This window comes from Rattus rattus, chromosome 7, assembly GCF_011064425.1.
Source record: "Rattus rattus isolate New Zealand chromosome 7, Rrattus_CSIRO_v1, whole genome shotgun sequence".
NCBI classification, from domain to species: domain Eukaryota; kingdom Metazoa; phylum Chordata; class Mammalia; order Rodentia; family Muridae; genus Rattus; species Rattus rattus.
In genome coordinates this window covers 83712574-83740068 of record NC_046160.1, presented here as the reverse complement: position 1 = coordinate 83740068, position 27495 = coordinate 83712574, and the positions used below count along the sequence as shown (strand labels likewise).

General features: G+C 45.3%; 1 protein-coding gene across 8 annotated transcripts in view; it reads left to right on the top strand.

Annotated features, from left to right (window-relative positions):
* Nin (ninein) overlaps positions 1–27495 on the top strand; it is a 101108-nt gene that overhangs the window by 60528 nt on the left and 13085 nt on the right. For 6 of the 8 annotated variants that reach the window (XM_032907876.1, XM_032907878.1, XM_032907879.1 and 3 more), the window contains 14 exons: positions 1801–1911; positions 2289–2378; positions 4672–4810; positions 6729–6850; positions 8494–8999; positions 13373–13498; positions 13598–13667; positions 15627–15839; positions 19024–19137; positions 22395–22517; positions 23227–23340; positions 24074–24220; positions 25659–25838; positions 26993–27142. In XM_032907876.1, coding sequence (XP_032763767.1) covers positions 1801–1911; positions 2289–2378; positions 4672–4810; positions 6729–6850; positions 8494–8999; positions 13373–13498; positions 13598–13667; positions 15627–15839; positions 19024–19137; positions 22395–22517; positions 23227–23340; positions 24074–24220; positions 25659–25838; positions 26993–27142 — 2205 coding nt within the window. Of the gene's footprint in view, positions 1–1800; positions 1912–2288; positions 2379–4671; positions 4811–6728; positions 6851–8493; positions 9000–9986; positions 12108–13372; positions 13499–13597; positions 13668–15626; positions 15840–19023; positions 19138–22394; positions 22518–23226; positions 23341–24073; positions 24221–25658; positions 25839–26992; positions 27143–27495 lie in introns of all 8 variants that reach the window. The other 2 variants (XM_032907880.1, XM_032907881.1) reach the window with 1 other exon arrangement.

Sequence of the window (27495 nt, the reverse complement as noted above, 5' to 3'; positions counted from 1 at the left end):
AGCTGGGGACCAAACCCAGAGCCTTATGCGCTTCCTAGGCAAGCACTCTACCACTGAGCTAAATCCCCAACCCCGGTGTTCTTTTTTAAAAAACAGAAATAAAAACCTTAATTTTATTATTATTTTACGTACCCACTTTACATCTTGCTCACTGCCTGCCCCCCCGTCCCCCCTCCCAGGGACCTTTCCCCACCCCTCACCTTCTCCTCTGAGTGTGTAGGAGTCCCCCTGGGTATCCCCTACCCTGGTTGGTACTTGAAGATGTTCTTTAAGAGACAAAAGTCCTAGAGTTGGTGTTAAAGGAAAAGGTAGTATTATTTATTTATTTTATTGGAAGGCTTTAAGCACATTTCTTTCTTTCTTTTTTTTTCTTTTTTTTTTTTTTTTTTTTTACAAAACTCCATATTTCTGTGTTAGAGTGTGAATTGGAATACATAACGACATACTGGCTCTCTATTCTTTTGGCAGAATGTACTTAGAGAGTAAATTTCTTCCAGCCAGCCCTTAACGCCAGAGAGGAAAGAAAGTATGTCCAATGGCAAGCCTGTGTGGTTTTTAAACAAATGCGGTGAACTCTTTCCAGAGCACTATGAAAGATCTTTTTCTTCTTAATGGAAAAAAGCTTATGAGTTTCAATTGGTTTGTTATTTTAGTTCATACAATGGTTCATAAAAATTATGAACCATTTATATGTAACTTTTATATCCTTAAACCAAAATTGTAAGTTAGCTATAAACTGTAATGCCCGTGAACTATAATAAGTTTTAGAATTTACTCTTTTTATGGCCCTTCTGAGTCTCTTGTTATAGCTACACAAGGTCTTCCTCCCTCCCTCCCTCCCTCCCTCCCTCCTTCCCTCCATCCCTTCCTTCCTTCCTTCCTGCTTTCCGGTGGGGCACAGGCTGGCCTGAGCATGTGAAGATCAGAGGATGACTTGGTCCTGGGGAGTCACGTGTAACGAGGGCCTTTACCCTGTGAGCCAGCTCGTGTCCATTCTAGAAATGGTGCCTCAGTACCAGATTTCTTACATTGTACAATACACAGAGAATATGTCTTTTAAAATACTCCACCGTAATGCTGCACAGAAGTAAAATAAAGCCATATATGTGCTCTTTTTTAAAAAAAAAATTATTGCTATCAAAGTAAAATTTTGGTATTAAAAATATCTTTATGAAAAGGTGAGATTAATTTTGAATCATTTAACTCAGTAAGTACAAGGCATAATTTGGAAATGGAACCAGGGAGCACAGATAGGTCTGTGCTGTCTTCTGTAGTTGTAACTTACCTTGTGAGAGCCAGGGTGTACTTTCCTCTGACAGAGTATGCCTCGGTTGGTTCTGGATGTATTTCACGTGCTCAGTATCCTCACAGGCCTAAGATGTGGAACATCACAATTTTATAAGGCTTTAACTTTTTAATGATTTACCTGTATGTTATGTGCATCGGTGTTTTCCCTGCACGTATGTCCGTGTGGGTGTCAGAGGCCCTGGAACTGGAGTGACAGGCAGATGTGAGCTGCCATGTGGGTGCTGGGAATTGAACCCCGTCCTCTGGAAGAGCAGCCAGTGCTCTTAACCACTGAGCCATCTCTCCAGCCCCTATAAGGTTCTTTTTAAAGTCAGACTTTTGGATCATGAGCTGGGTATTAACCTTTTAGCAATCGTTTGATGTCGATTCTCTTTAGTTTTACAATAGATACCGATTTCTTGATCCCAGTCCCTGGCCTGCACTTCCTTTAAGGGGATAGAACAGTTTTCTGGTTTCTGACTTGTGCCGTGTTTATTTCCCGACCTTCTCAAGGAAAACAATCGCCTGGAAAATGAGCTTCTGGAAAACGCAGAGAAGTTGGCAGAGTACGAGAACCTGACATGCAAACTTCAGCGCAGTTTGGAAAATGTGTTAGCAGAGAAGGTAAAGCTGCCTACTTCCGGTTTCCGGGTGAGCTGCCCAAAATGTCACTCACCCCAAAGAGCAGAAGCAGGGCCAAGAACATTTTTATTAGGGAGCCGTTTGGGTGCCTGAAGGAAGTTGTAACTTCCCAGGCTACCGCTTAGCAATGGTGGCTGGGAGGAAAGCATTCGCTGCCTGGCATTGAGACAGGCTCCCTCCCCAGGCTGCACACATCGTTCTTGGGTGTCTCCCACCTCTTCCGGTTGGTGGTGCCTCTGCTTCAATGCCTCATTCCTGTCATATTTGGGAGCTTGGATGACACTGGGATCTTTGGAATGTGGAAGGTCAAAGAAGGGCCCTTGGGAGTAATGACAGCTTTGTTTTTTTGTCCTTTCTAGTTTGGTGACCTCGATCCCAGCAGTGCGGAATTCTTTCTTCAAGAGGAGAGGCTGGCACAGATGCGAAATGAATATGAACAGCAGTGCAGGGTGCGTGACTGAGGAGAGCTAAACAGCACGGGAGGGCCTGGGTTCGAATCCCAGCCTCAGCCATCCCTGGGCTTGTCAGGCCACTAAAATCCATGGATGCCAAAACTTCCTTTAAGCACAGTGCTTAAAGGCACCCAGCAGGCAGCTGCAGAGGTTCAGAGAGAATCTGTGTAAAGTGCTTAGAACAGAGCCAGGGGCATACCAAGCACATGCATAAATGCTAGCTGCTTAATATGATTCAGTATCCTGGGCTGTAAGCAATCAAGCCAATTCCATTCAGGCCTCCTATCTTACTGCTATCTAGAGGACTATCTAGTTTTTTGCTGAGTGAAAAAATAATGTGGCTGTATTGATGTACTTATCTCAAAATTAGCCTCCCTAGCTGATCGTTGCAAACTCTATATTATCTGATGTGGTTTGAGCATATTCTTTTATTTGAGAAATGCAAAAACTAGGAGCAGAAACCACGCAAACTTTTCCGCTGTCTACCAGATACAGCTGTTCTTACGGCTTGCAGGAGTCTGTTTATTTCTTTTGTTTGCTTGTTTTGTTTTGTTTGAGACAGGGTCTCATTATGCAGCTCTGGCTGTCTTGGAACTCATTCTGAACCAGGCTGGCCTAGCACTGAGAAACCTGCCTGTCTCTGCCCCCAAATGCTGGGATTAAAGATATGCACTGCTACTGGCCTGTCCTCTGTTTGTTTCTTAAATTAGCTCCCCCAAGCTTAGGAATTTGATTTTTTTCTTAAGCTGAACACACTTATTTAGCAAGGTAAGTAGAGCTGAGTTCTAGTTTTAGATACAGTTTGTACTTTGGCAGAGATAAGGAAATCCTCAAGAGATTGCTTCTAGCCTACCTTCTCAGGAGCTTCGGCTCGCATCTGAGAAGTGATGCACCCCTGCTGCCTTCACGGTGAAGCGTTAGCTCTTAGGTCTAATCATGTAGTCCTTGCTTTAATTGACTCTAAACTGAATGAACTCATGAGTAAGATCTGTTACTCACACCTTCAGAATTCTCCCAGGTCATCTTTTTCAAACCCCTTTGCATACCATACATTGTGTGCATTCAATGTATACAGTTCCCTGTCTTTAATTATATTCAGACAGCTGTGGAGCCCCGACCACGATTCGATGCGAGAGTGTTGTCTTCACTCCAAGAAAACCCTGCTCTACTTCATCCAGCTTCTCCTGTTGTCCCCCTCCCCCGACCCCGTCCCCATCACAGCAGCATCCCCACCCCCTCAGTTCATCCTGTCCATCCTTCCCCCACCCCCACCCCAGTCCTGTGTCTCCCCCTCCTCCAAGCCCCATTCCCACCCCCACTTTCCCCCTAACCCTGCCCCAACCACTGGTCTATTTTCTGTCTGCTAACGACTGGTCCTTTGCGAAGGGCTTCTTTCACTTGGTGATACTGTCCAGGTTCATGGTGATGTGGCCTGTGCCTGTTTTCTGTTCCTTCCCATGGCTGCATAAAATCCCATCGTGCTACATTTCTCAATCAGCTAATAGACGTCTGGGTTTTTAGGGGCTATCGTGAATAATGGTTCGAAGCAGATTTTTGCATGGGCATATACTTAATTTCTCTTGGGGTTTATACCAGGAAGTGTCCTGCTGGACCACAAGCTAAGCCAACGTTTAACTTTTAGGAACTGGCAGACCTCCTCCGACATAGTGGCACCATGTTTTTTTCCTACCATTTGAGCATCCTCATCCACCATTTCTTCCTTTACAATTGTCATACCCCATCATAGATTTCGTCATCCCCTCGGCAGTGAGCAGCATCGAAGGTTTCTGACACACTTACTGGTTGTTTGTATATCTTCTTCGATGAACTCTCTGATATAGCCTTTGTCCATTTTTAAGTTGAATTTCTTGACTTTGACTTCTAAAAATCTTTATAAATTCTGGCTACAAGTCCTTTATCTGATAATATAACTTTCTTCCAAGTACAGTTTTTACTTTAAATTTTTAAAATTTTTTATTATGTGTTTATGTGTTTGTGTTGTTTCCGCGCACGAGTGCAGTCTCACAGAGTCCACAGGAAGGAATCAGATGCCCGGGAGTCACGGGTGACTGGGAGCCTCCTGACATGGTGCTGGGAACCAAACTCCTATCCTGTGCATGAGCTAGACAGGCTCTTAACCTCCGGCTCTCGCCCAGCTTCCTTTTTTTTTTTTTTTTTTTTTTTAATGTTCTTGGTGTCATTTTGAAGCACAAAAACCTGTACTTTGCTTTTCTCCGCTCTGTTTTTCTTGTTGCCATATGTAAAACTGGTGTCGTCTTTTAAACTCCAGCTACTACAAGACCAAGTGGATGAGCTCCAGTCTGAACTAGAGGAGTACCAGGCGCAGGGCAGAGTGCTCAGACTGCCCTGTCAGAACGCGCTGTCAGAAGAACTGGACGGTCACGGGGATGGTATCGAGCACGACCAAGGTAAGCGCATTTGCACACAATCTTTTCCATGTCTGCATTTGACCTGGTTTGGAGAACGGCAGCTGGGTGGGGCACTGCAGAACACTGGCATCCTGGAGGACAGGGAGGGAGAGACCTTGGCAGTCTCATTTATTGAGCTACTTCACTCGTGGCTGGCCTTTTCGTTTGTCCTTGAGGTCTTTATAAAAAAAAGAAATTTGTGATTCTGATATTGCTGACTCTTCCTTCCCCACTATGGCTGCCTGGTATGAGGATGGTTTGGAAGAGTTAGCCAGCCACACACCACAGAACTCACAGCTGATTTTCATAGGCTGGCGAGACTCAATGCCTTATTTGCCTCTGTAAGAGTAGCAAGTCAGTTAAGAGCTTATGCCTGTGGCTTTGAGGGAGATGAGGAGGAGCGAGGCTGCTGGGCGGGCCTGCCTGGGAGCCATCTTTCGATCCAGCTCCTTGCCTGGCCCTGTCTCTTTCCTCAGTTGGGTTTCAATTTGAGCAAAGTTCCCATGGGTTCCGCTGTTCCTGGTGGCGTCTCCCTTTGGTTTTTAAGAAGGCAGCTTTTTCCTTCCCTCCCCTCTACTGTGGGGTCAGCCGGTGTTTGGGGAGGAGGTGTGGGAAGCTCTGAGTCCTCCTCTCTGATCCTTGACTCACCTGATACACCTTGACTTTTCCAAGAAAGTTCTGCCATCTCGGAGGGGGGATGGGCCCAAAATATATGAGGAGAAAGCCCAAGGCAGTTGCTAGAACTCTGCCTACAAACGCTTCTCCATCTGCTTGTGTATCTCCAGATGAAAAAAAAAAGTATTTTTTGAGTCTCACCGCCTTAAGACATTTCCATGTAGCAGTAAATAAATATATTGGACCTTGTGTTAGCTTAGCCCTCACCCTCCGCCCATATTTTCAATTTTCCCTTGGTGCTTAGTGTGGGCAGTGGGAGAAGTAAATCTCATGAAGGCATTGAGAATTTCCTCCCCAGTTCCCTGTACCCATGCCCCTGACACATGGACCTGGGTGAAAATACTTAGACACCCAGAAATTCCAACATGCACAGTACTGAGGGGTGGACTAGGCATCTTGGCCCCTGAAGTTAACCCCATGATGCACAGCAGTAAGGGTGCGAGCCACTCACTCGTTCCCATGCCACATCATCCCTCTGAATTTGTCACTGGGTAGTTTCTGGATAGACAGGAGGTTGGTTAGTTTGACCAAACTCTGCCTCACGCTGTTTCCACACCCCATAGCCCTTTTACGGAGAGCTCATGGGTAACATATTCCATACACACCCATTTATCATTCAAAATGGCGGATTCAACCAAGGCTTGGCATACTGTCTGTAATTAGGAGGCTCTCCTCACCTTCTTCCTCTTGCTGCCCTAAAGCCTGAAGAGCAGAGCATCTTATGTGGCTTCCGTTGTTTCCAAGAGCTTCACACCTGGGAAGTCAGGCTGAAAAGGATTCCTTAGTGAAGCCATGCCCCTGGACAGATGCCAGGATGTGCCAGTGACAGAGCCTGAGGCAGGCTCGGTGGTTCCATGTGTTTTCAGGGCCTGGTTCTGGAGACAGAGCCTGAGGCAGGCTCGGTGGTTCCATGTGTTTTCAGGGCCTGGTTCTGGAGACAGAGCCTGAGGCAGGCTTGGTGGTTCCATGTGTTTTCAGAGCCTGGTTCTGGAGACAGAGCCTGAGGCAGGCTCGGTGGTTCCATGTGTTTTCAGAGGCTGGAGACAGAGCTCAGGCTGGTTCCATGTGTTTTCAGGGCCTGGTTCTGGAGACAGAGCCTGAGGCAGGCTCGGTGGTTCCATGTGTTTTCAGGGCCTGGTTCTGGAGACAGAGCCTGAGGCAGGCTCGGTGGTTCCATGTGTTTTCAGGGCCTGGTTCTAGAGACAGAGCCTGAGGCAGGCTTGGTGGTTCCATGTGTTTTCAGAGCCTGGTTCTGGAGAATGCAACCCACTGAATATGAGCATTGAGGCAGAGCTGGTCATCGAACAGCTGAAAGAGCAGCACCACAGGGACCTGTGTCACCTGAGACTGGAGCTGGAAGACAAAGTAAGTCCTGTCAGCGTGTGGGCGGTCCTGCTGCTTCTTCCTCACAGACCAGCACTCCTGTGCATTTCTTCTAGAGTTCAGAGGCTGCCAGGAACCCGGTTCCTCAGTCTGAGCTTGAGTCCTGTTCTTCTCCAGTCTCTCCAGAATGTGTGATGTGGTCTTAGCCCCTCATATTGTAATATACTAATTATGTTTTTAACTTGTTAAAAAATATCCCAATTAAAAAACCCTTTTTTAAAAAGATTTATTTATTATAAATAGAATTACACTGTAGTGAGCCACCATGTGGTTGCTGGGATTTGAACCCAGGACCTCTGGACGAGCACTCAGTGATCTTAACCACTGAGCCATCTCTCCAGCCCACAACCCTTTCTTTGATGTAGTATCACTTACTAGATTAGATACAAGTTCTGATCCTTGCCTCTCAGACCTTCACTATGTGTCTTCCACTCACCTTCACCAAGGTTTTGGTTTTCTTTTTTTTCCTGTATGTACTTTGTGGTATGTATGGTTACATGTATGTGATGGTTACATGTATGTGCATGGTTACATGTGTGTGCATGGTTACATGTGTTTGCATGGTTATGTATATATGGTTACATGTGTTTGCATGGTTATGTATATATGGTTACATGTGTGTGTATGGTTATATGTAGTGTATGCATGGTTACATGTGTGTGCATGGTTACATGTGGTATATGCATGGTTACATGTGTTTACATGGTTATGTATATATGGTTACATGTATGTATATGGATACATGTGGTGTATGCATGGTTACATGTGTTTGCGTGGTCATGTGTGTATGTATGGTTACATGTATATGCACGTTTGTGCCATGAATGAGAGTATATGGGTGTGTAGGCTAGAGATCACCATCCCGTGTCCTCCTTGATTGGTTCCTGAATTTCTTGACTGGAACTCTGAACTCAGAGTTCCCCCATTTGTCTGGCTGGCTGGCTGGCTTGCCCAGGGGTCCTCTATCCCCCTAGCACGGGCATCACAGGTAAGAGCCACCATGCCCAGTTTATGTGGATTTGGAAGATCAAGCCGTGGTTCTCTTTACTCAGTGCCACTCCCCAGCCTCTGCTTTTCTTGTTCACTCAACTGTTATGAATAACTCCGCTGAGCCCTGAGCGGATCTCCACATGTGCCCCTTTCGCCTTCCCACTCCCCACCACAGACTTAGCATCCTAAAATATGTGGTTTAAGTCTTCAAATGTTTCTTGAGTTCTGTAAGGTGGCAGAGTGCTGAGTGAAACACAAAGTTGGAGAGAAAATTGTTAGTGCAGTGAGAGCCAGCCTGGACTATCCGGTGTGCTCTGAACCAGTGAAAGACTGTCTGAAAAAGAAGGTGGATGGTGCTTCAGGGATGGCACTGTGGTTGTCCTCCTGCCTGCACACATATGTGTGCGCGGACACACACACACACACACACACACACACACACACACACCCCTAAGTCAATGAAACCAGACCTGGCTTCACTTAGTATTTTACTTCAGGTGATTTTGAACCAAGTTTACATTTTCAATCAGAACAAGAAAACGAGAGTGTCCTTTGGGACAGAAGCACTTGTTGTACCCACACCTCTTCCCCATCGCTCAGAACCCAGTCATCCCATGGCTTCTCTCTGGTTCTAGGTGCGCCACTATGAAAAGCAGCTGGATCACACCAGGGTCGCCTGTGAAAAGGAGCAGGCGGCCATGAAGCAAGAGTATGAGCAGGGAACGCGCACCTTGGAGAAGCAAATCAGTGAGCTTCAGAGTGAGATTGCAGACCTCCGGGGGCAGGCAGCGGTGCTGAAGGAGGCCCACCACAAGGCCAGCTGCAGGCACGAGGAGGAGAAGAAACAGCTGCAAATGGTGTTCGATGAGGAAAAGACTCAGCTTCAGGAGGGGCTGCGGCTGGAGCATGAGCAGGAGCTCAAGGCCAGGCTGCAGCAGGCAGAGGAAAGCTTTCGTCAGGAGAGAGAGGGACTCGCTCAGGCTGCCGCCTGGACTGAAGAGAAGGCGAGGGGCTTGATTCGGGACCTGGAGCAGTCTCACCAGGAGCAGCTGCTGAGCCTGGTGGAGAAGCATGCTCTCGAGAAAGAAGAGCTGAGGAAAGAGCTCTCGGAATATCACCAACGGGAGCTCCAGGAGGGACGGTAAGAGTGAGGGGAACGTGAACAACAGGACACTGCTTCTCAGAGGTTCTGTCAGTCAGGAGGACCAGAAATGAGGGGGTGGGGGGCGGGAGAGGGCCCATGGATTTGAGTAGGTCTTTAAAAATTAAGCCAACCAGTTTTGTCTTGCTCACCAGGAAGTCTCCCTGGTCATTGGAATTGTTCTGGTGCGTGTGTGTGTGTGTGTGTGTGCGTGTGCGTGTGCGTGTGCGTGTGTGTGTGTGTGTGTGTGTGTGTGTGTGTGTGTGCGTGCGCGTGTGTGTGTGTGCAGGGGAGGATGGGCGGTGAGAGGAACTGTGCCTGTGTGACACTGGCTTCCTGTGCTCAGATGAGGGCTAGTCCTTCCCACTTCAGTGCTGTTGCTTTCTGAGAAAACCTATTCATAACTTGGATTCTGGATATACTCCTATTTCCTCCCTCTTAGGAAATGGCATGTCGTGTTTACTGTCCTTGTGTAAAATCCCAGGTATAACTGAGCGATTTCTCCGATCCTACCCTATTCAGTATACAGCTCTTTTATTAAGCAAAAAAAAAAAAAACACACATACACAAAAAACAAAAACAGAAGAGTTATTAATATGCCTGATTCATGCAACTGAAATCCTAGTGCTTGCTTCGTTCAAATGAAAAAATATTTCCCAGATGAGGAGTGAGGTCACTGTGCCTTTGGTCGTTTAGTGTGAAATGCCAGCATAAGGCACCCGTTAAACCACACACGTGCATTCAGGAAGCTTATTAAAGGATTTGGTTTCGTAAGCTCCCCCTGCTTCGGAGAAAGATAAGTTTCCTGGATTTGTGGTCTCTGGAAGAGAGACCTCTCCCTGTACACATGACAGGTATAGGAATCAGAGCACCGTAGAACGCGGTTCCATTGTTTACCCGGCAGCCTTCGTGTTGTATGGGAAAATGTTGGGTTTGCTTCCGGAGTTGACAGCAGTTTCAGTAATGCTGTATGTTGACCACATTTAGGGAAGAAATGGAAACAGAGTGTAATAGAAGAGTCTCTCAGATAGAAGCCCAGTTTCAGGCTGACTGTGAGAAAGTCACTGAGCGCTGTGAACAAACGCTGCAAAGCCTTGAGGGTCGCTACCGCCAAGAGCTGAAGGACCTCCTGGACCAGCACCTGGAGGAGAGATCTCAGTGGGAGTTCGAAAAGGATGAGCTCACTCAAGAGTGCACAGAAGCCCAGGAACAGCTGAAGGAGGTGCTCCAAAGGGAGAAGGCGACCGCTCTGGCCAGGAACCAGGAACAGGAGATGCTGGAGAAGACGTACAAGGAACGTTTGGCTATCCTGAGCATGGAAAGAGAGCAGCTGTTGCAAGACCTGAAAGACCTACAGAACACATCCGAGCGCCAGCACAGCCTCCTGTCTGACCAGATGCTTGAGTTGAAGAGAAGTCAGGAGAGAGAGCTGAGGGAGCGAGAGCAGGTGCCGTGCCAGACCGGGGTCTCTGAGCAGCTAGGCAGCCAGCAGCTGGCAAGACTACAGGTAGAGCATGAGCAAGAGAGGCGAGAAATGGCAGGCAAGCTTGCCGCTCTGAAGAGCGCCCACAGGGTGAGCTGTGAGAGAGCGGATCAAGAGAAGGCAGAGATGAGCGCTGAAATCCGCAGGCTTCAGAGTACAGTTAAGGACCTACAGCAGGCGACATCTCTCTCGGTGCTTCAGGGTGGCTGCCAGGCAACGGCAGGGGAGGAGGCAGAAGGAAACGGAGCCCTGTCCCTGCTTCAGCAAGGGGAGCAGCTGTTGGAAGAAAATGGAGATGTCCTCATCAGCCTGCAGAGAGCTCACGAGCGCGCAGTGAAGGAAAATGCAAAAATGGCCACTGAAATTTCTAGATTGCAACAGAGGCTGAAAAAGTTAGAGCCGGGGTCAGCGATCTCCTCTTGTTTGGAAGAGCGGATGACTGAGATTTCTGGAAGTTCCAGGGAACAAGCAGAACCTGTAATGAAACAAGGTACAGCCACTAAGCACTTCCTAAGTGACCCAGGAGACCACGAGGCCCAGGACCTGGGAAGTACAGGGACGAGCTCTGTTCAGAGGCAGGAGTGCAGAACGGAGGAGTCGGAAGCTTCCCTGGAGTGCTTTTCTGAGCTTGAAAACAGTGAAGACACCAGGACAGAGTCCTGGGACCTGAAGAGCCAGATCATCCAGCTTCAGGAGCAACTGACAGTCTTGCGTGCAGACTGCGATCGGGCTTCTGAGAGGAAGCGGGACCTGCTTTTTGATATCTCTGTGCTGAAAAAGAAACTAAAGATGTTGGAGAGGCTCCCCGAGGCGTCTTCCAAGTATAAGGTATTGTATGAGGATTCGGCTAGAGAAAACGCCTGCCTCCAGGAGGAGTTGAGGCTCATGGAGACGCGCTACGCGGACTCGCTGGACAGCAACAAAGAGCTCACCGCTGAGGTCTACAGGTTGCAGGATGAGATGAAGAAAATGGAGGAGGTGACGGGGACATTCCTCAGCCTGGAGAACAGCTACGATGAGGTCAAACTGGAGAATGAGAAGCTCAGTGCTCTGGTGTTGAGACTTCAAGGGAAGATGGAGGAGGTGCTGGAAAGGGCTGCCCTGCAGGGTGACAGCTACTCCCTGTGGGAAGGCCCTTCAGAGAACCTGGAGGTCACCTCTGATGAAAAGATGCTTGAACTCCATCAGACCGAAGAAGAGTGTACACCCGAGGTCATGAGCAGGCACCATATCATAGAAGAGTGTAGACAGGAAACCCGGTGCTGTGAACAGGGAAGCACGCGGCTCCTGGCTGGCGTAAAAGCACACGAGATCGCCTGGTTCCGCAGAACAATCGAGACGCATCACGAAAAGCCTAGCGTGCAGAACCGAGTTATCCTGGAGGAGAGTGCTGCTCTCCTGGGCCTTCAGGACACACATCTTCAGCACGAGGCCACAATCGCAGAGTTAGAACTGGAGAAGCAAAAGCTACAGGAGCTGACTAGAAATTTGAGGGAGCGAGTCACTACCTTAGCTAAGCAAAAAGACGCACCTTCTCAAGGGGAGGAGGAGGAAGAGCTGAAGGCCGTGATGCACGACTTGCAGATCACGTGCGGTGAGATGCAGAGGAAGGTTGAACTTCTGAGGTAATGTATGTGCCTTCTAGACCTCGTGGAGGCCTGCAGAGCGTCTGGTCACGTCTAACTGCTGCTGCTTGCCGTGCCTAGAGACACTAACCTATTAGTCTTGAGAAGAGCTGTGTTCTAGCCGCCTTCTGCTTCTGTGTGTATTAACAACTAGAGTAACCTTGTCTAGGAGGCATCCCCTTCCTCATAGCAAGTCAGTGTCGTCCATACGGATCGTGGAAGCACAAAATGGCGAATGTCTGCTGTTTAACCACTTGTACCGTCGGTGTCGTTCTTAGCCCTCTTCTAGCTCTGACATCCTGTGGATGTCAGATACCCTTTCACCCAGTGTTAATTGCTGTCCTCCTCTCAATGAAGCATGTTATATGGAATGAATGCCTCTTACGTAGTATTAACTCCCTTGGTAGATAACAACGCTCTTCCTATACTAATAGAGGAAACTTATTGAATGGATTTATACTTTCTCCTTCCATATTTGAAGTATATGCCAGTGTCCTAGAAACAGTACATTTTTATCACAGATTTTATCAGGGAGTTACCAATTGTAATAAATAGGAGTTGTAATAAATGTGCTCAAGGGATGAGGACAAAGTTAGCTACTTTAAAAAACTACCAACCGGCCGTTGTGACACACGACTGCATTTCAGTCTTTTTTTTTTTATCAAAGTTGGGTTTTTCTTTAATTTGCAAAATGTTACATTGTGTCTGAAGTGTCTTAGTGTGGTATAAAAGCAAAAGAATTCGCTTGTGAATGTTGAGTTTCCTCTTCCTCAGATTCCTTTTACTGGAACCTCAGAATAGAGTGAGAAGAATAAACTGAGAATTTTGGTGTGCCCTTGTTTTATGTAGTACGTTTTCCCTGGGGGCCTAATCTAAAAGCTCAAACAGCTAAGTAATGTGGCTTTTGTCTGTTCAGAGCAGGGAGGGCTGAGACTGGGGTAAATGAAGCCAGTTGTTCAAAGCAGCCTGCCTGCCATTGAGAAGTCAACACCCAGCGTTGGCTTTGAGTTTTGATCCCTGTCTCCACGCTCAAGGGTTTCTGGCCACACCTCCATGATGTCTTTTAGCAAGATTCTTATTTTCCAAAAGTAGTGACTCAATATGTTACAGCTTGATTTCCAAGTACCAAGAGACTACTAATTTAAACTTCTACTTTAACTGGCATGAAATTCTTTCTATATTGGAAGTTACTAGAAAATATTTCCCAAAGATGCCAGATGACTGCCATGCGGTAACTTTTTTTTTTTTTAATCTCTACACTTCAGATATGAATCTGAAAAGCTTCAAGAGGAAAATTCTATTTTGAGAAATGAAATTACTACTTTAAATGAGGAAGATAGCGTCTCTAACCTGAAATTGGAGGAGTTAAATGGGTCTCAGGAAGAATTGTGGTAAGACATACTTTAGTTAAACTTTACAAGGACCAGGAACTATTTAACTTTCGAGTTTGAAAGCTTCGCTCCTGACTCATGTCTTCGTTGATCCTTTAGGCAGAAAATAGAAACCATAGAGCAGGAAAAGGCTTCCATTCAGAAGATGGTTGAAAAACTAAAGAAACAGGTAAGAAATGCTTAACATTCCCAGCAGATCTGCAGAGCATTTCTTAGATGTGCAGCTCGTTCAGACGGCTTATGTCATCCAGTGCTCGTTTTGTATGATCTTACAATGTATACTCAAGTATGGGAAGACTATTCCAGTGAGTCTTGACTCAGAAGTTTTCTTTTTTTAATTTGAAATGTACCAATTGAATAATAAGCAAATTATTTACTAGAATAATGTATTGTACATGATGGTAAGGTTGTAAATTCCGATGACCATGGAAACCCACCTCATAGTGACTCTAAACTAGTTTTCTGTCCAGAAAGCAATATACAGTCTATCTGTAGACCCTATGTGTTTAACACAAGCTTTCTATCCAGGACACGGGAAGGCCACGCCTTTGAGCCTTACCTGTGAGTACCGGTTAGAGCCCTTGCTGATTTTGACTGTCAGCTCCTTCATTTTTCTGATTCAAAGCAGAACATTTCATACAGAATTCACAAATACAGAATGCCAGCAGATCTGCAGAGCATTTCTTAGACGTGCAGCTCGTGCAGACGGCTTATGCCATCCAGTGCTCATTTTGTATAATCTTACGGTGTATACTCAAGCATGGGAAGACTATTTAAGAACATATCTGAAATAGTCACGAGACAAGGGCACACTTGGGAAGGAAATAGTCTTAGTATCTGAAATAGCCAAGGCAGCATCCAAAATATATCTTGTACTATTTCAAATAAGGGGCGGAACTCGGTTGGAAAATTGGCAGCAGCTAGGGAGGGTCCGATGATCACAGATAGACCTGATAGAACCGAAAGGCTAGCCCCACAGTGCTAGGGAGACTTAAACAGGCTAGTTCTTCACCTACTAAACAGAAGTTAAACATTGATATTATAATAGTAAATATAAATAAATATGCATAAGTAAAGAAGTAAGTCTATGCTGTGGAGAGTAAACTGACAGCACCAATGGGGAAACTTTTGGGGGAGTTCCTGCCAGTGCATTCATGTGTATATACTTCTTTTCTAACTCAACAAGGCCACGATAAACTAAGGAACAAACAGAAACAAATGAACCCAGAATTGCTACCATTTTGTTGCTTAATAACGAAACGATAAGACAAATGTATATCTCTGTGCAGGAATGGAAAACGGCAGTATGGGGAGTCTTTTCACATAAAACGTCCTGCATTCGTTAAGATAAGGAACATATGGTGACATCTAGGCACACTAACTTGGAAAGATGGCTTCTATGCAAGATCAGAAGTGGGAAGAGCAAGCTGTTAGAACATGCAACGATCCTTTTATCTTTATCTCTTGGCTAAAAGAAAGATGGCGGTGTATATGCATAGAAAATGATCTAGTGGTTTGCAAATTCAACAATAAAGGACCAGGCACCCTGTGACCTGAGATTAACCTGCGTCTAACTTTTACATACAGCCAAGCTGGTAGAATTTATAATAAAGGAGCATATATTGTTTTTTATCATGTGTGGTTAAGAGAGAGTGTGCGCAAAGGAAAATTAAATTTATTACAAAAAAGACATAGAGCAGACGCTTCCTCCCCAGCAGTGGTTCTCAACCTGTGGGTTGTGACCCCTTTCGAGTTGAATGGGTGTTTTTCACGGGTCACCTAAGACCAATGTAAAATACAGATATTTACATTATGATTTATAACAGTAGCAAAATTACAGTTATGAAGTAGCCACGAAAATAATAGCAATAATGGTTGGGGGTCAGCACAGCATGAGAACCTGTATTGAAGGGTCACAGCATGAGGAAGGTTGAGAACCATTGCTCCACAGGCAGTGTGGCCAGGGCTAGAAGCAAGGCTGCCCTGTGGCAGAGTAGACTCTTAACGGAGATTTCTTTAAACTACATCGAGAGAGGAGAAAAGCCTCTAAATCTTTTTTGTTGTTGTTGTTGTTGTTAGCAAAAGTAGGGCAGCAGTATTCTTTAAAACTTATTTCAATTTTAATTAGGTTTCAGATTTAAAACTCAAAAACCAACAGTTGGATTCAGAAAATAAAGAACTCAGCCAAAAGAACTCCCAAAACAAGGAAGAACTGAAAACCCTTAATCAACGTCTGGCAGCAATGCTGTGCCAGAAGGAGGAGCCAGGAACTTGCACCTCTGAGAAATGGGAGCAAGAAAATGAGAGCCTCAAAGAAGAACTGGATCGCTACAAAGTTCAGGTCAGCCATTGTCATCAAAGGCATGTCTGAGTGCTCTGTCCGAATGCATGTACACCCGTGTGCCAGAAGAGGGCGCCAGGTCCCATTGCAGGTGGTTGTGAGCTGCCCTGTGTTTGCTGGGGACTGAGGTCAGGCCCTCTAGAAGAGCGGTCACTGCTCTTAACCACGGAGCCATCTCTCTAGCCTCAGATTTTTCGTTCTAAATCCAAAGAAATTAAAAAAAAAAACAACTGTACACCTCAGACCTTAATGATTAAATCATTATTGTCCAGGCACATTAATATCTACTCCAGATATATCTAATGTAGGAGGGGGGTAGAACGATCTCCCACAACAGATGGGGTGAGCTCAGTGAAGCAGCTGTGAACCAATTCATCTCGGCGGTGAAAAAAAGAAATCTTTTTTTTTAAGAGGGAGAATTACACTAGTGCCAGACACGCACAGATTTCTTGTTTGTTTGGTGCTGCTGTTGATGTCTCTTAAAGAATCCAGGTAACAAATATTTACTTAGCGTTTACATTGTACTGCTGGAGCGGCGTTAAAGTCTCTAAGTGAACGTAGGTAGGTTCTGTGCAAGACAGAACTAGAAAGGCTCTAGAGCACGTGAGGGCTTGGACATCCTGTGGGGAGTGGGGGAGGGGAGTACTAATCCCTTATAGCCGGCAAGAGTGTGTGGATCAGAGTGTCTTCTCAGCCCGCCTGGGCCGAGACGGAGGTTTTGCTCTCGTTTTTTAAAGCACCTGGACTAACCGGGGATAGGTGATTGGGACTAGATTCAGATTTCGTAAGGTGAAGGCACGACACTACACTGTCAGAAATAAAACAGTTCAGATACCAGAAAAACACATGGGGTGAGGTTGTCTTCAACCACAGAGAAAGAGATCTGTCTCTCTCGGTTAAAAAGAAAAAGAAAAAGAACCTGAAATGAAGGGACGGCTGCAGAGACTGGAGGGAGGGACGGCTGCAGAGACTGGAGGGACGGCTGGTGGTTAGGGGCACTAATGCTCACACACAGGGTCCTTGTTTGTTCCCCAGAGCACACATGACATCTCACAACTCCATAGCCAGTGGATCTCACGACTCTTCTGCGAGGGCTCCTGCACACATGCAGTGCACATATATGCACATACACACACACACAAGAGCAGTGAATGTGAAAAAGAATTTAAAGCGTAGAAGAAAATTTTGGGACACAAGAAAAATCTGATAGCGACATGAGAAAAAAAAAAACAGGAACAAAAGTTTTTTTGAAAAAGATTAAAATGACCCTCAAAGCTCTGAACGGATGCTCCAAATCAATCATAATTAGAGAAATGTAAAATACACAGTTCTGGCATGTAATTCCTCACTTGAAAGATTGGTGTCTGTTCAGAAATACCCAGCAGCATGTTCTCCTGGCAAGGCTGTGTTGGCAGACGTCCTCGAACATGGCGGCACTGTGCACCGTACCGTCCGTGCAGAGGTATTTTGGCACTGCCTGCCATCATCCCATGCGCCCTCACCTTTTGCCCCACACTCTCACTCCTAGGAATTTAGCAACCGCGTGAAGTCATACACATGAGGCTGTTTGCTCCAGCTTTGTTTGTATGTGCAAAGTTGCTGGAACAATCTCGATGCTCACGCGTGAAAGCGTGATTGATATAAGACCCGTGGTATAGCCATACGATGCGTAGTCTTACAGGGCTGTTCAAAAGGGATGCACGTGAGAGGAATGAGAACACAGTGTGAAATGATTTCCAGGACATGGTGTTAACAAAGTGTATCCTCAGGGTGCTTCCATACTGAGAGACATAGTGAGAGGCGTTAGAAGGGAAACACGTGCATCTGCCCATTTGTGTTAAGGAACTATGAGGGAGATAAACCATACAGTGCAGAGAAGTTAGGAGGGAGAGGCACGGGCGGGGAGATAGGAATGTATAGAAGGGCTGAGGAGGGGAGTCGGGCTCTGACGACTTTGTCTTTCTACAAAGCTCTGACTCTTATGTGTTTCACGTGCGTTTGGTTTGGTTTTTCTCCAGTTCTGGTCATTTAACCAGAGCTTTGCAACTGCTCTGCCACTGAGCTACCTCCCAGCCCTGTTGCTCACAAGCTTTACCTCAGATGATCAAAATCAGCCATGATGGGTGCAGGAATACAAAAAGAGAACACAAACACCAACGGATGGTACGGCACTGTGTGCAGTATGACCGCAGCAGGGGCACAAAGAGTGAGCTGCCCACAAACGCTTTAATAGTCTGCCCAGAAACTGTGACCGCCCTAGGCAGACAAGGTGGTTGTGTCTGCTAGAGGTGTATGAGTAACCGCATAGAGCATGGACCAAGGTTGTGCTTCTCACCGTTGGAGAAGAGACTTGCAGTGTCAGAGTGTGGAGGGCCAGGGTTCACCTCTGATCGTGTCAGGATCTGAGACATCGGTCTCAGAGAACTAGAGAAATGCATGGATGTGTTTTTGTATGGGGTAACCAGGTCTTGATTTCCGACTGTCATCCTCCTATTATAGCACCTTGGGAAATCTTACTGATTCCAAGGTTAAACCAGAAAAGATTTGAGTCAGACCTGAAATGTCTCATGGTGCCAGAGAGGAAAAAGGTGCTAAAAAGATTAATAAGTAAAAATTTAAAATAGGACGAATTCCAAAGACCCAGACTCCCACCTAAAGGAACTCCTACTAACGTAGCCTCAAGCAGTTTGATCGGGGAAATATAGTATAAAATGAAATAATTATAATAGCTGTCTGAGTGCATATTAGCATCGATCGATTGACTGAATAAACAATTAGGGCAGAAGCAACTGCTCTTTCTTGGAGAAATCTAACAAAAGCAGAAATGAGGGAAGAAAACAGAAAGTCATCCTCAGGAAAACCCCAAGTGATAGATATTGCAGCCACAGTGCACTGGTGGCACAGGAATGAATAGGCAGAAACTCAAAGAATGAATTTGCACAATCGAAGGGGCCTCTCCCAGGAGAAGGTAACTTTACAGTAGATGAACGGCCGAAGGCACGGGTCAGGCCGCAGACCCACGCTGTACTTGGAGAGACTTCGGAGATAATTTGGTTAGTTCTAGAAAGATTAATGCTGTCAAAGCAATGCCATTAGGCTGTGCTCTCACTGGTCCCTCGAGATTGTCTTCCTTGGGCCCAGTGAAGCTTCCCTGGCCAATGACTGTGTCTGATATCTTTCTTAGACGTCCACTTTGGTGTCTTCTCTGGAGGCCGAGCTTTCCGAAGTTAAACTGCAGACTCACATTGTGGAGCAGGAAAACCTCCTCCTCAAGGATGAACTGGAGAGATTGAAGCAAGTAAGTCTGTGCTTCGGGAGTGGAGTGAGGGGAGGCACCACTTGATGCGGTGTCTCTGGCCACCAAATCCCCTTTGCACCTTGGCTGCCCCACCAGCTCATTGCTTCAGGCTGACGACTTGAGTCCCGAGTGTGTTTAATTCCCTAGTGAAACAGTTTATTTATAAGGTAGACTCTAACATTCTGTTACTGTGAATCCTAACCATTTCAGTTTCAAATGTTTGCTGTTCTAATGTCTCCGGGTGAAAAAGCAGCATTAGTTTGTCTGATAAGAGGGTGAGTTTCTGCCTCATGAATTCCAGAACTGTTCTCTGATTTCTGGGGACCGAAATGAAGTTGGTTCCACTTGTATCTTTTCCTTGTGGTAGACGTGCGGCGCCTCCTAGGAGAACACCCTCTCCAGCATCCTCAGATCACACTCTCTCGCATTTACAAGCTTAACTGGCAGAGCTCAGTATGGGGATGAGGTTGCCTGCTTGTGTTCCCAGCATTCAGGAAACTGAGGCAGGAGGATTGCGAATTCAAGATTAGTAAAGGCTACATAGTGAGGCCCTGTCTCTAAAAAAAGAAAAGAAAAGAAAAAATTAGTTTGGTTTTTAGAAGGCTATTTCACAGTTTCAAACAAAGACTTAATTTTAAATATAAAAGAGGGTATACCTCAAGAAAACTATGGATAGTATATTTTCCAATATTCTTTATTTTTATTATGTTGCACCTTCTGTTGCATAATAGAATTTAGTTTTCATGGTAGAATCTCGTTGTTCCATTCATTTGCCCACCCTCAGATTACTTTCCTATTTGTGCCATCACATTATAAAATGTTCTTCCTGTGTCCGTTCAGCCGTAAGCATTAAGTGAGGCATCTGTGCTCTTTGAGCTGACTTCTAATGGCCTCCCATACCTAGCAATGGTAGAAGACCTCAGAGCACTTGTGTCTGTGGTAATGCTTCATTCAGGACTGGTACCAAACAAGTATTTTTATTAGACTTTCTATGCCAGGCACTGTAAGGCACAGTGAATCTTTTCTGTCACAAGTAGAAACCCCATTTGTTCCATATGAGCATCCGGGAAGCTAAGGTTCACAGTCTTTCTGTGAGGTGAGAGTATCTCGGGGCCATTGTTAATAATTGGTTATAAATATAGCATTGTTATAATTAACTCCAGTGCCCCATGTCCCCTGTGGCTTTGAAGGCATTGCTTCCTCACCCTTTCAGCGATAACACCCAATCCATGTGCACACTGTGGTGTCGCTCAGCTACAGAGCACAAGAAAAAGGCACATCCGGAAGAAAAGCAACTGAGGAGGACATCACAACTGAGGAGGACATTTTATTACACATTCTTTCCAAGCCATTAGAGTGAATAGATGAAATAACCACGAGTCCCTATGTGCACATGGTAGGAGGTCCTTCTGTCGTGAGGACTTTTGAGGAAGGTGCTGTTAGGTGCCAGCCCATCCTGGCTGCCCTGCAGCTCAGACCCAGAAAGCATATGTCACTCTGTATGATGTGACTTAGAGCTCTGGACACACTGTATCTATATCTATATATCTATATCTATATCTATCTGATATATATTATCTATATTTGATAGATATAGATATAGATATATTATATATCACACCAAAAGAAGCATAAATAGCATCCGCAGAAAGTCCCCTGATAAATACCCAAAGTGGTGTCAAGCATTACGAGTGTTAGAGAGTTAAAGAGGTTAGGCACTGAGGGAAAGGAGATGGCCCCATGTAACACTGATGTGCAGATGCTTCAAGGGCGTTTTCCTATATCCTTCTAACTTGTTCAGGCTTATGAGGTATGTTGGATTTGCTATCAGTTGAAAACAAGCTCCAGCCTGTAAAATCTATTTTGTCATAGCTAATTCCAGTGTTATGTGGGAGGCCTTCAGACAGGGAGATGGCTGTACCGTAATGGTAACAGGGTTGAACCCGTGAAAGGCAAGCAGGAATGCTCTTAGTAAAACGTGTATAAAGTGCAGGAGGATTAACGGCATGGGAAACAACTGGCTCCTAGGAGTGGCTTCCAGCTAGGTCAGAGTGAGCATTGCTCAACACCGGGGCATTTTTGATTTTCACAAGTTGGGGGACTAGTATTACTGAGTGTCGTGGATAAAGCCAGAGATGCTGTGAAACATCCTGCTGTGTCCAGAAAAGCCTCTGCAACAAAGTATCCAGCGTGACTCTGGTACCATCGTGGATGCGGAAAAGAACAGAAGCAGCCTGGTTTGCCTCAGCTGTGAGTGGAGAGAAGGAAGTGGAGAGAAAGAAGCCAACATGTCCACTCCAACTGGGAGTCCATTAGGTTTCTTCCCAGGGGAAGGGCACACCCTTCACTTGCCCACATGCTGATACTTGAAAGTGAGAAATACCAATCCCCTAGTTTGTTTCTGTTTTTGAAACAAGATCTTGATGTGTAGCCTTGATGATTGGCCTCAAAGGTCCAATCTTCCTGCCTCAGCCTCCTGAGTGCTAAGACTATAGACACAACAATGACATGTAACTTTTTTCTTTTCTCTTTAGAGCTAGGGCATTATAAAGCCCTGGTTTAACTAGAAACAATGTATGTAGTCAGGGCTGGCCTTGAGCTACTGATATTCTAAATCAGGGATTCTCAACCTTCCTAATGCTGGGACCCTTTAATACAGTATTTGTCGTGGTGGCCCCAACCATAAAATTATTTTTGTTGCTACTTCATAACTAGAATTTGGCTACTGCTGTGAATCATAATGTAATTATTTTTGGAGATAGAGGTTTGCCAAAGGAGTTAGGACCCACAGCTTGAGAACTGCTGCTCTAAATCCATCTGCACCTCCCAGCTCCAGGGTTACCATGCTCAGCTCATTCTATGGTCTTGACTGACGTAGTCTGAAAAGTGCATTTTGAATACCCCTTTATCTGCATGATAACGAATGTAACCTGTGCCATGGAGAAGTTAAACTGAAGACAGGAGAGCAGTGTGTCACACAACCGGGGAAGTAAGACCGAAAGCTAGGACGATCTGCCTGCTAATGTAGGTCTCATCTCAGCAGACATTTCAGTAATCAGCTAGGGACGGTGAGAAGCCGGTTGGGAACAGTTAGTCGAAGTTAATTATAGGCTTCTAGAGTTTATATGTCCTTTGAAATATGTCCAGACCGGAAGATTTCAGGGCCAAGCGAGGCCCCTGTTTACAAATACCTCCTTTTCAAGTTTATAGTATAAACATAGCTGGGAGGTGTCCCTCATTTGTTTAATTTCTTACAGCTGCACAGATGTCCTGACCTCTCTGACTTCCAGCAAAAAATGTCTAGCATTCTAAGCTACAACGAAAAACTGCTGAAGGAGAAAGAAGTTCTCAGTGAAGAATTAAAGAGCTGTGCCGATAAGGTAGCAGAAACAATGGAGTTTCCTTTCATTGTGGATGGAGTGCGTACAGTGCCACAGCGGGCATCACGGCAGGCCTTTCCCTGTGGGCTGCGGCCCCTGGACTTCCTGTATTAGTTCAAAGTTAGAGATGGAGTTATGTGACCCTAGACTAGTGAAGTCGAGAATCTGACTTTGTCTCACTATATCATGCTGCTATTCGGTAAATAATAATAATGATAATAATAATAATAATAATAATAATAATAATACACAATAGAAATATGACTCTTATCCTCTGAAATCCATCACAGCCAAACACTATTTTTTTCTATTATATTTTCACTCACAATACAAAGATGTTGCTTTCCTTGTTCTACCTGCCTTATAGGCATTCTTTATTTTTGTGTTAAAATACAGTCTTGAGATTTCCAATTGCCTTTCAATCTACTTCCTGCCCTCAAACTAGGATATACTGGGGGGAGTAGGGGGACATAAAAAGGAGAACTAAGCAAAGAAGAGGCATGACATTAAGTAGGACAGAGCCAGGAAAGCTTCACCCTACCCCCCATCCCCACTGGCCAGTTTTTGATGGTAGTGATGTACCCTCCCTTCCCCCACCCCTGCCTGGCAAATAGGAGGGTTCTCTATGGAAGAGATAATGGAAACCATAAACTGAGCCTAGATTCCCTTGCACAAATGCTCTCCTATCTTTGTGTTCTATCTGAAACAGTTGGCAGAATCAAGCCTTTTAGAGCACAGAATTGCTACAATGAAGGAGGAACGGGAGGCCTGGGAAGAGCAGAGCGAGGACCTGAAGTCCCAGCTGGCGCTATCCCAGGAAAAGGTGTGTAGATAGTTTTTGCTCTATCCCCACAATTCGTATTTCCTAGTATTTTCACCTTCTAAAGAAAGGCCAGGTAGAGTGTTCAAGATGGGAGTGGCTCAAGTAGCCTGAGAATGATCCCATGGGACATTATTTGAGACATCTTCACAATATTGCAAAAGCTGTAAAAAACACTGTGTCCATTGAAGCCCATGAACCTGCAGCTTCCTTCTTGTGACCAGTGCTTGCTTAGTAAGGATAGGGCTTAAAGAGGCTTGGTCCTAACGTAAGACAGGACGTCTATGCCTTCAAATGCTGAAAGGCCACGGTGTCAACCTGCCTTTTACAAACTTAAGTTGAATTGAGATACACTTGAGACAGCAGTAAAGTAGAATCCTGCAAGTACAAACTATTTTCAACGAAGAGGTCTTTCACAAACCAACATGTCAGACTCAAATGTAGTTTCCCAAGACTCAGTGGGAGTGTGCTTGACAGTGGCAGCGTGCCTTCCTCAGCTCTGTCCCCCGCTCCTGGCAGTCGGGTGGGTGCCCACATCAGCAGTACCTGGCCTGTCTTTTTCCTGAGTATAACTTCCCTGTAAATATATGTAGCTTCCTGAATTGCTGGGAAGAGAACAGGATGGAGCGAATTCTATCCGAAGGGGCCTGGGCATTCCCTTGTTCAGCTGGACACGCAAGAGGTGATATCATGAATGCTGTGTCACCCACAAAATACAATTGTTCTCGCCATGCAGGTTCAGAATTTAGAAGATATCCTGAAGAATGTAAACCTTCAAATGGCCCAGATAGAATCAGACCTCCAAGTGACTCGACAGGAAAAGGAGGCTCTAAAGCAGGAAGTGATGTCATTACACCGACAGCTTCAGAATGCCATCGACAAGGTTATTGCTTTCTTTGTAATTATACTGTTATTTTAGTCTATTTAGTTTTGCACACATGCACACACACGCGCACGCACACACACACACACACACACACACCACAATGTGGTTTTTTATATATATAGTTTTTTATTTGTTTGTATAGCTACTGCAGCACCAAACAGTAAAACATTTCTTACTCTATCCTTTGTCCCCTGCAGTTGACAACCCCAGGGGTCCGCTTCTGTATTCTCTGCCACTATAGGGTCAGGGACATTTGCTCCTCAACCACATATCAATGGAATTATAATGGTACAGAAGGTATTTTTTTTTTTGAATTGAATAAGTTAAAAGCTTGTAGCTGAGCCGAGATTTATAATACCAAACAAAATCATTTTCAAACTAAACAAGGCCGTGCATGGGAAACCAGCCAAGGAAAACATTAGGAGAAATTGAGCTAGGAACACCCATCTACAAGGGGCAAAACAACACCAACCAGGCAAAGTGCAGAAAAGGAAACCTAGCGTAAGACAATGGCGCTGCCTTATGAGTCTCTGCTGCCAATTGGCTTGCCTCTGCACTAACGGAAAGTCTAGGGAAAGCTGCTTAAAAAAAAGCTGGCTGCCCTTCCTGGTGCTCTTAAAAACACGTCTCATTTTAAAGTTACAGAGCTGCTTGGTATTCACACTAATCGTTGGCAGCATTCTGCATGGCCAGTAGATGTTTAATTTCATTCTATATAATGAAACTAGCCCACGATTCAGTTATTTTATCCCTCAGTGGATAATACTTAAAATAAGATGGGCTTTTCAATTTTAAAAATACCAAGGGCCTGACCTTTTCCTCAACCCTTTTAAACTTCCTTTTCTTTCTCATGTCTGACTTACAAGGCAGAAGGTCATCTGGCCGTGCTGCTTCTTTTAATTTTCTAAAGTTATTTTTAGGATTAAAAAAAGTCACTTTGGTACCTTAAAGCGTATTCTTCAGTTCGAGCCTCCATTACAAGGCCAATCAGTGCTTTGGAGTCTAAAAAGGAGCAAGCAGGCCTGTGTGAAAGCCGGCTAGGATTAGCCTGTGGAAGCATGCGGCTTACAGGGCCTCTGAGTTCTCCATGACTTCTGTTAATCAAGAGTGTTACCTAGGTTCAAAGAGGGCTTCCCAAGACGGAAGCAACTTTGAAACCACCAGCCTCTTGACACTTGAGTCCTTTGTAGATCATGCCAGAACCTGTCCATCAGACTTTCTAGTGAAGTCAATAGGACTATTTTACCAATGATCATTTTGAACCTTTAAAAAAAAAAATCCAAGAGGATCATTTTCTTCATATCTATATACACATAAGCTTGAAACGTGTGCACTAAGGACTGTCATTAGGTAAGCAGGAACCCTCTCAAGACAGAAATGACCTGTCCCTTCGCTAGTAAGTTTTGATGCTCCAATTCTCCAATTCTCCATACAGGACTGGGTCTCGGAAACAGCTACCCATCTCTCAGGGCTCCAGGGCCAGCAGAAAAGGCTATCCTGGAACAAACTGGATCATCTGATGAGTGAGGAACCAGAGCTGCTTTGTCAAGAAAGCAAGAGACTCCAGACTGTGGTTCAGAACACCCAAGCAGACCTCACACACTCCCGGGAGAAGGTAACTCAGAAGCTGCAGGTGTGGAAAATGATTCGATATAAAAATGAGCTGTTTGATACGGTCTTAGATGTAGATTTGAGTACCTCGTGATGGAAGGCTTGTTTTGAGATGAGTAAGTTTTCATTTACTCGTATGTAAATTTATATATTTAAACTATTTATTTTAGATAACCAATTGTATATTAAAATACATCTGTGACGTTAACCCTCGTGTTAAAAGTGCCAGCTGGTGGAAATTATGATATCCATATATTCCTCATTCTAACTGGTTAGCTGCCCAGACCAATAATAACCAAATGGCAAACTCAGACGTAAGGGTCAAGCTAAGTCTTCGTGAGAGAAAACTTGGTCCCCTTTGTAGAGACTTAGCATTTCAAGGCCAGAATAAGTTTTAAAGTTCCCGATGACCACCCGGCTGATGCGAGTTTACCTGTGGCTGTGCCTCAGCTGTGCCGTCTACCACTTATCCTGTGCCTCAGCTCGCTTGCTGTGGAATTCCAACCGTCCTGAATTTTCTTTGAGAACACCTACTATGTGCAGAAGAATCTGCTGTTACAGAATCTGCAGTGGGAATAGGACAGCTGTGGTCCCCCTCATGGGCTTGGCACACGAAGGTGTATATCCAGCAGCCCACTCTACCAGAGTCAGCCTCAGCCACCCCTAAATGCTCTGCCCATGACGGAGCCACAGAACCCAGGTCTGCCCCCCCCCCCATTTGTTCCGCAGCTCCTTCACTCACGCTGGGCTCCTGGAGACTTAGCTGACGGAGAAATTCTCAAAGTGCCATTAACGTTGAGTTTGTAAGCTCAACCAGGTTTATCTAGAAAGGATGTTTGGAAATAATTTTTTTTTTAAAAAAAAAAAATAGGCTTCAGAATTCAGAGTCTAAGGGGTTGGGGATTTAGCTCAGTGGTAGAGCGCTTGCCTAGAATTCAGAGTCTAGGTCTTGCTATGTTGCCCAGGTTGGTTTGAACTTAGGGCTCAAATGATCCCCTGCCTCAGTCTCCCTGGTAACTGGGATCTCAGCCCTCTACCACCCTAACCAGCTGAAAAAGTGCTTTTTACTACCATGAAACCCAAGTAGTGAATCAAACATTCCCTGTTTGCCGTTTGTTTCCTGGCTGGATGGTTAGAGAAGCATTTCTCTCTTACTAGATCCGTCAACTGGAATCCAACCTTCTGCCCACCAAGCACCAAAAACAACTCAACCAATCATGTACTGTGATGCCCTTAGAACAAGAAAAACTGGCCTTAAAGAGAGAGTGTGAACAGGCTCAGAAGGAACGATCTCCCACCAGCAGGAAGGTGGGTTTGTCAAGTATAATGGTGCGCCTGTGTCCTGACCAGTGTATTCCAGTGTCTGCTTCTTGCCTGTAGTGGCAGACTTTGAGCCTTCATAATCTTGTCAAAACAGTGTCATCGTGCTTTGACTGAGTAAAGACTTTTTTTTGTTATTTTGTCAGACCACTTTCCCCCACCCCGCTAAGGACCCGAACCCAGGGCCTTGTGCTTGCTAGGCAGAGCTTTACCATTTAAAAAAAAAAAAAAAACAAGAACAATTTAAGCTTTTAGAAGGAAGACGGTTCACATATGCATGCACACACGTGAATGCATGCATACATGCACACACACACATCACCTTAAAAGAATTCATTTTA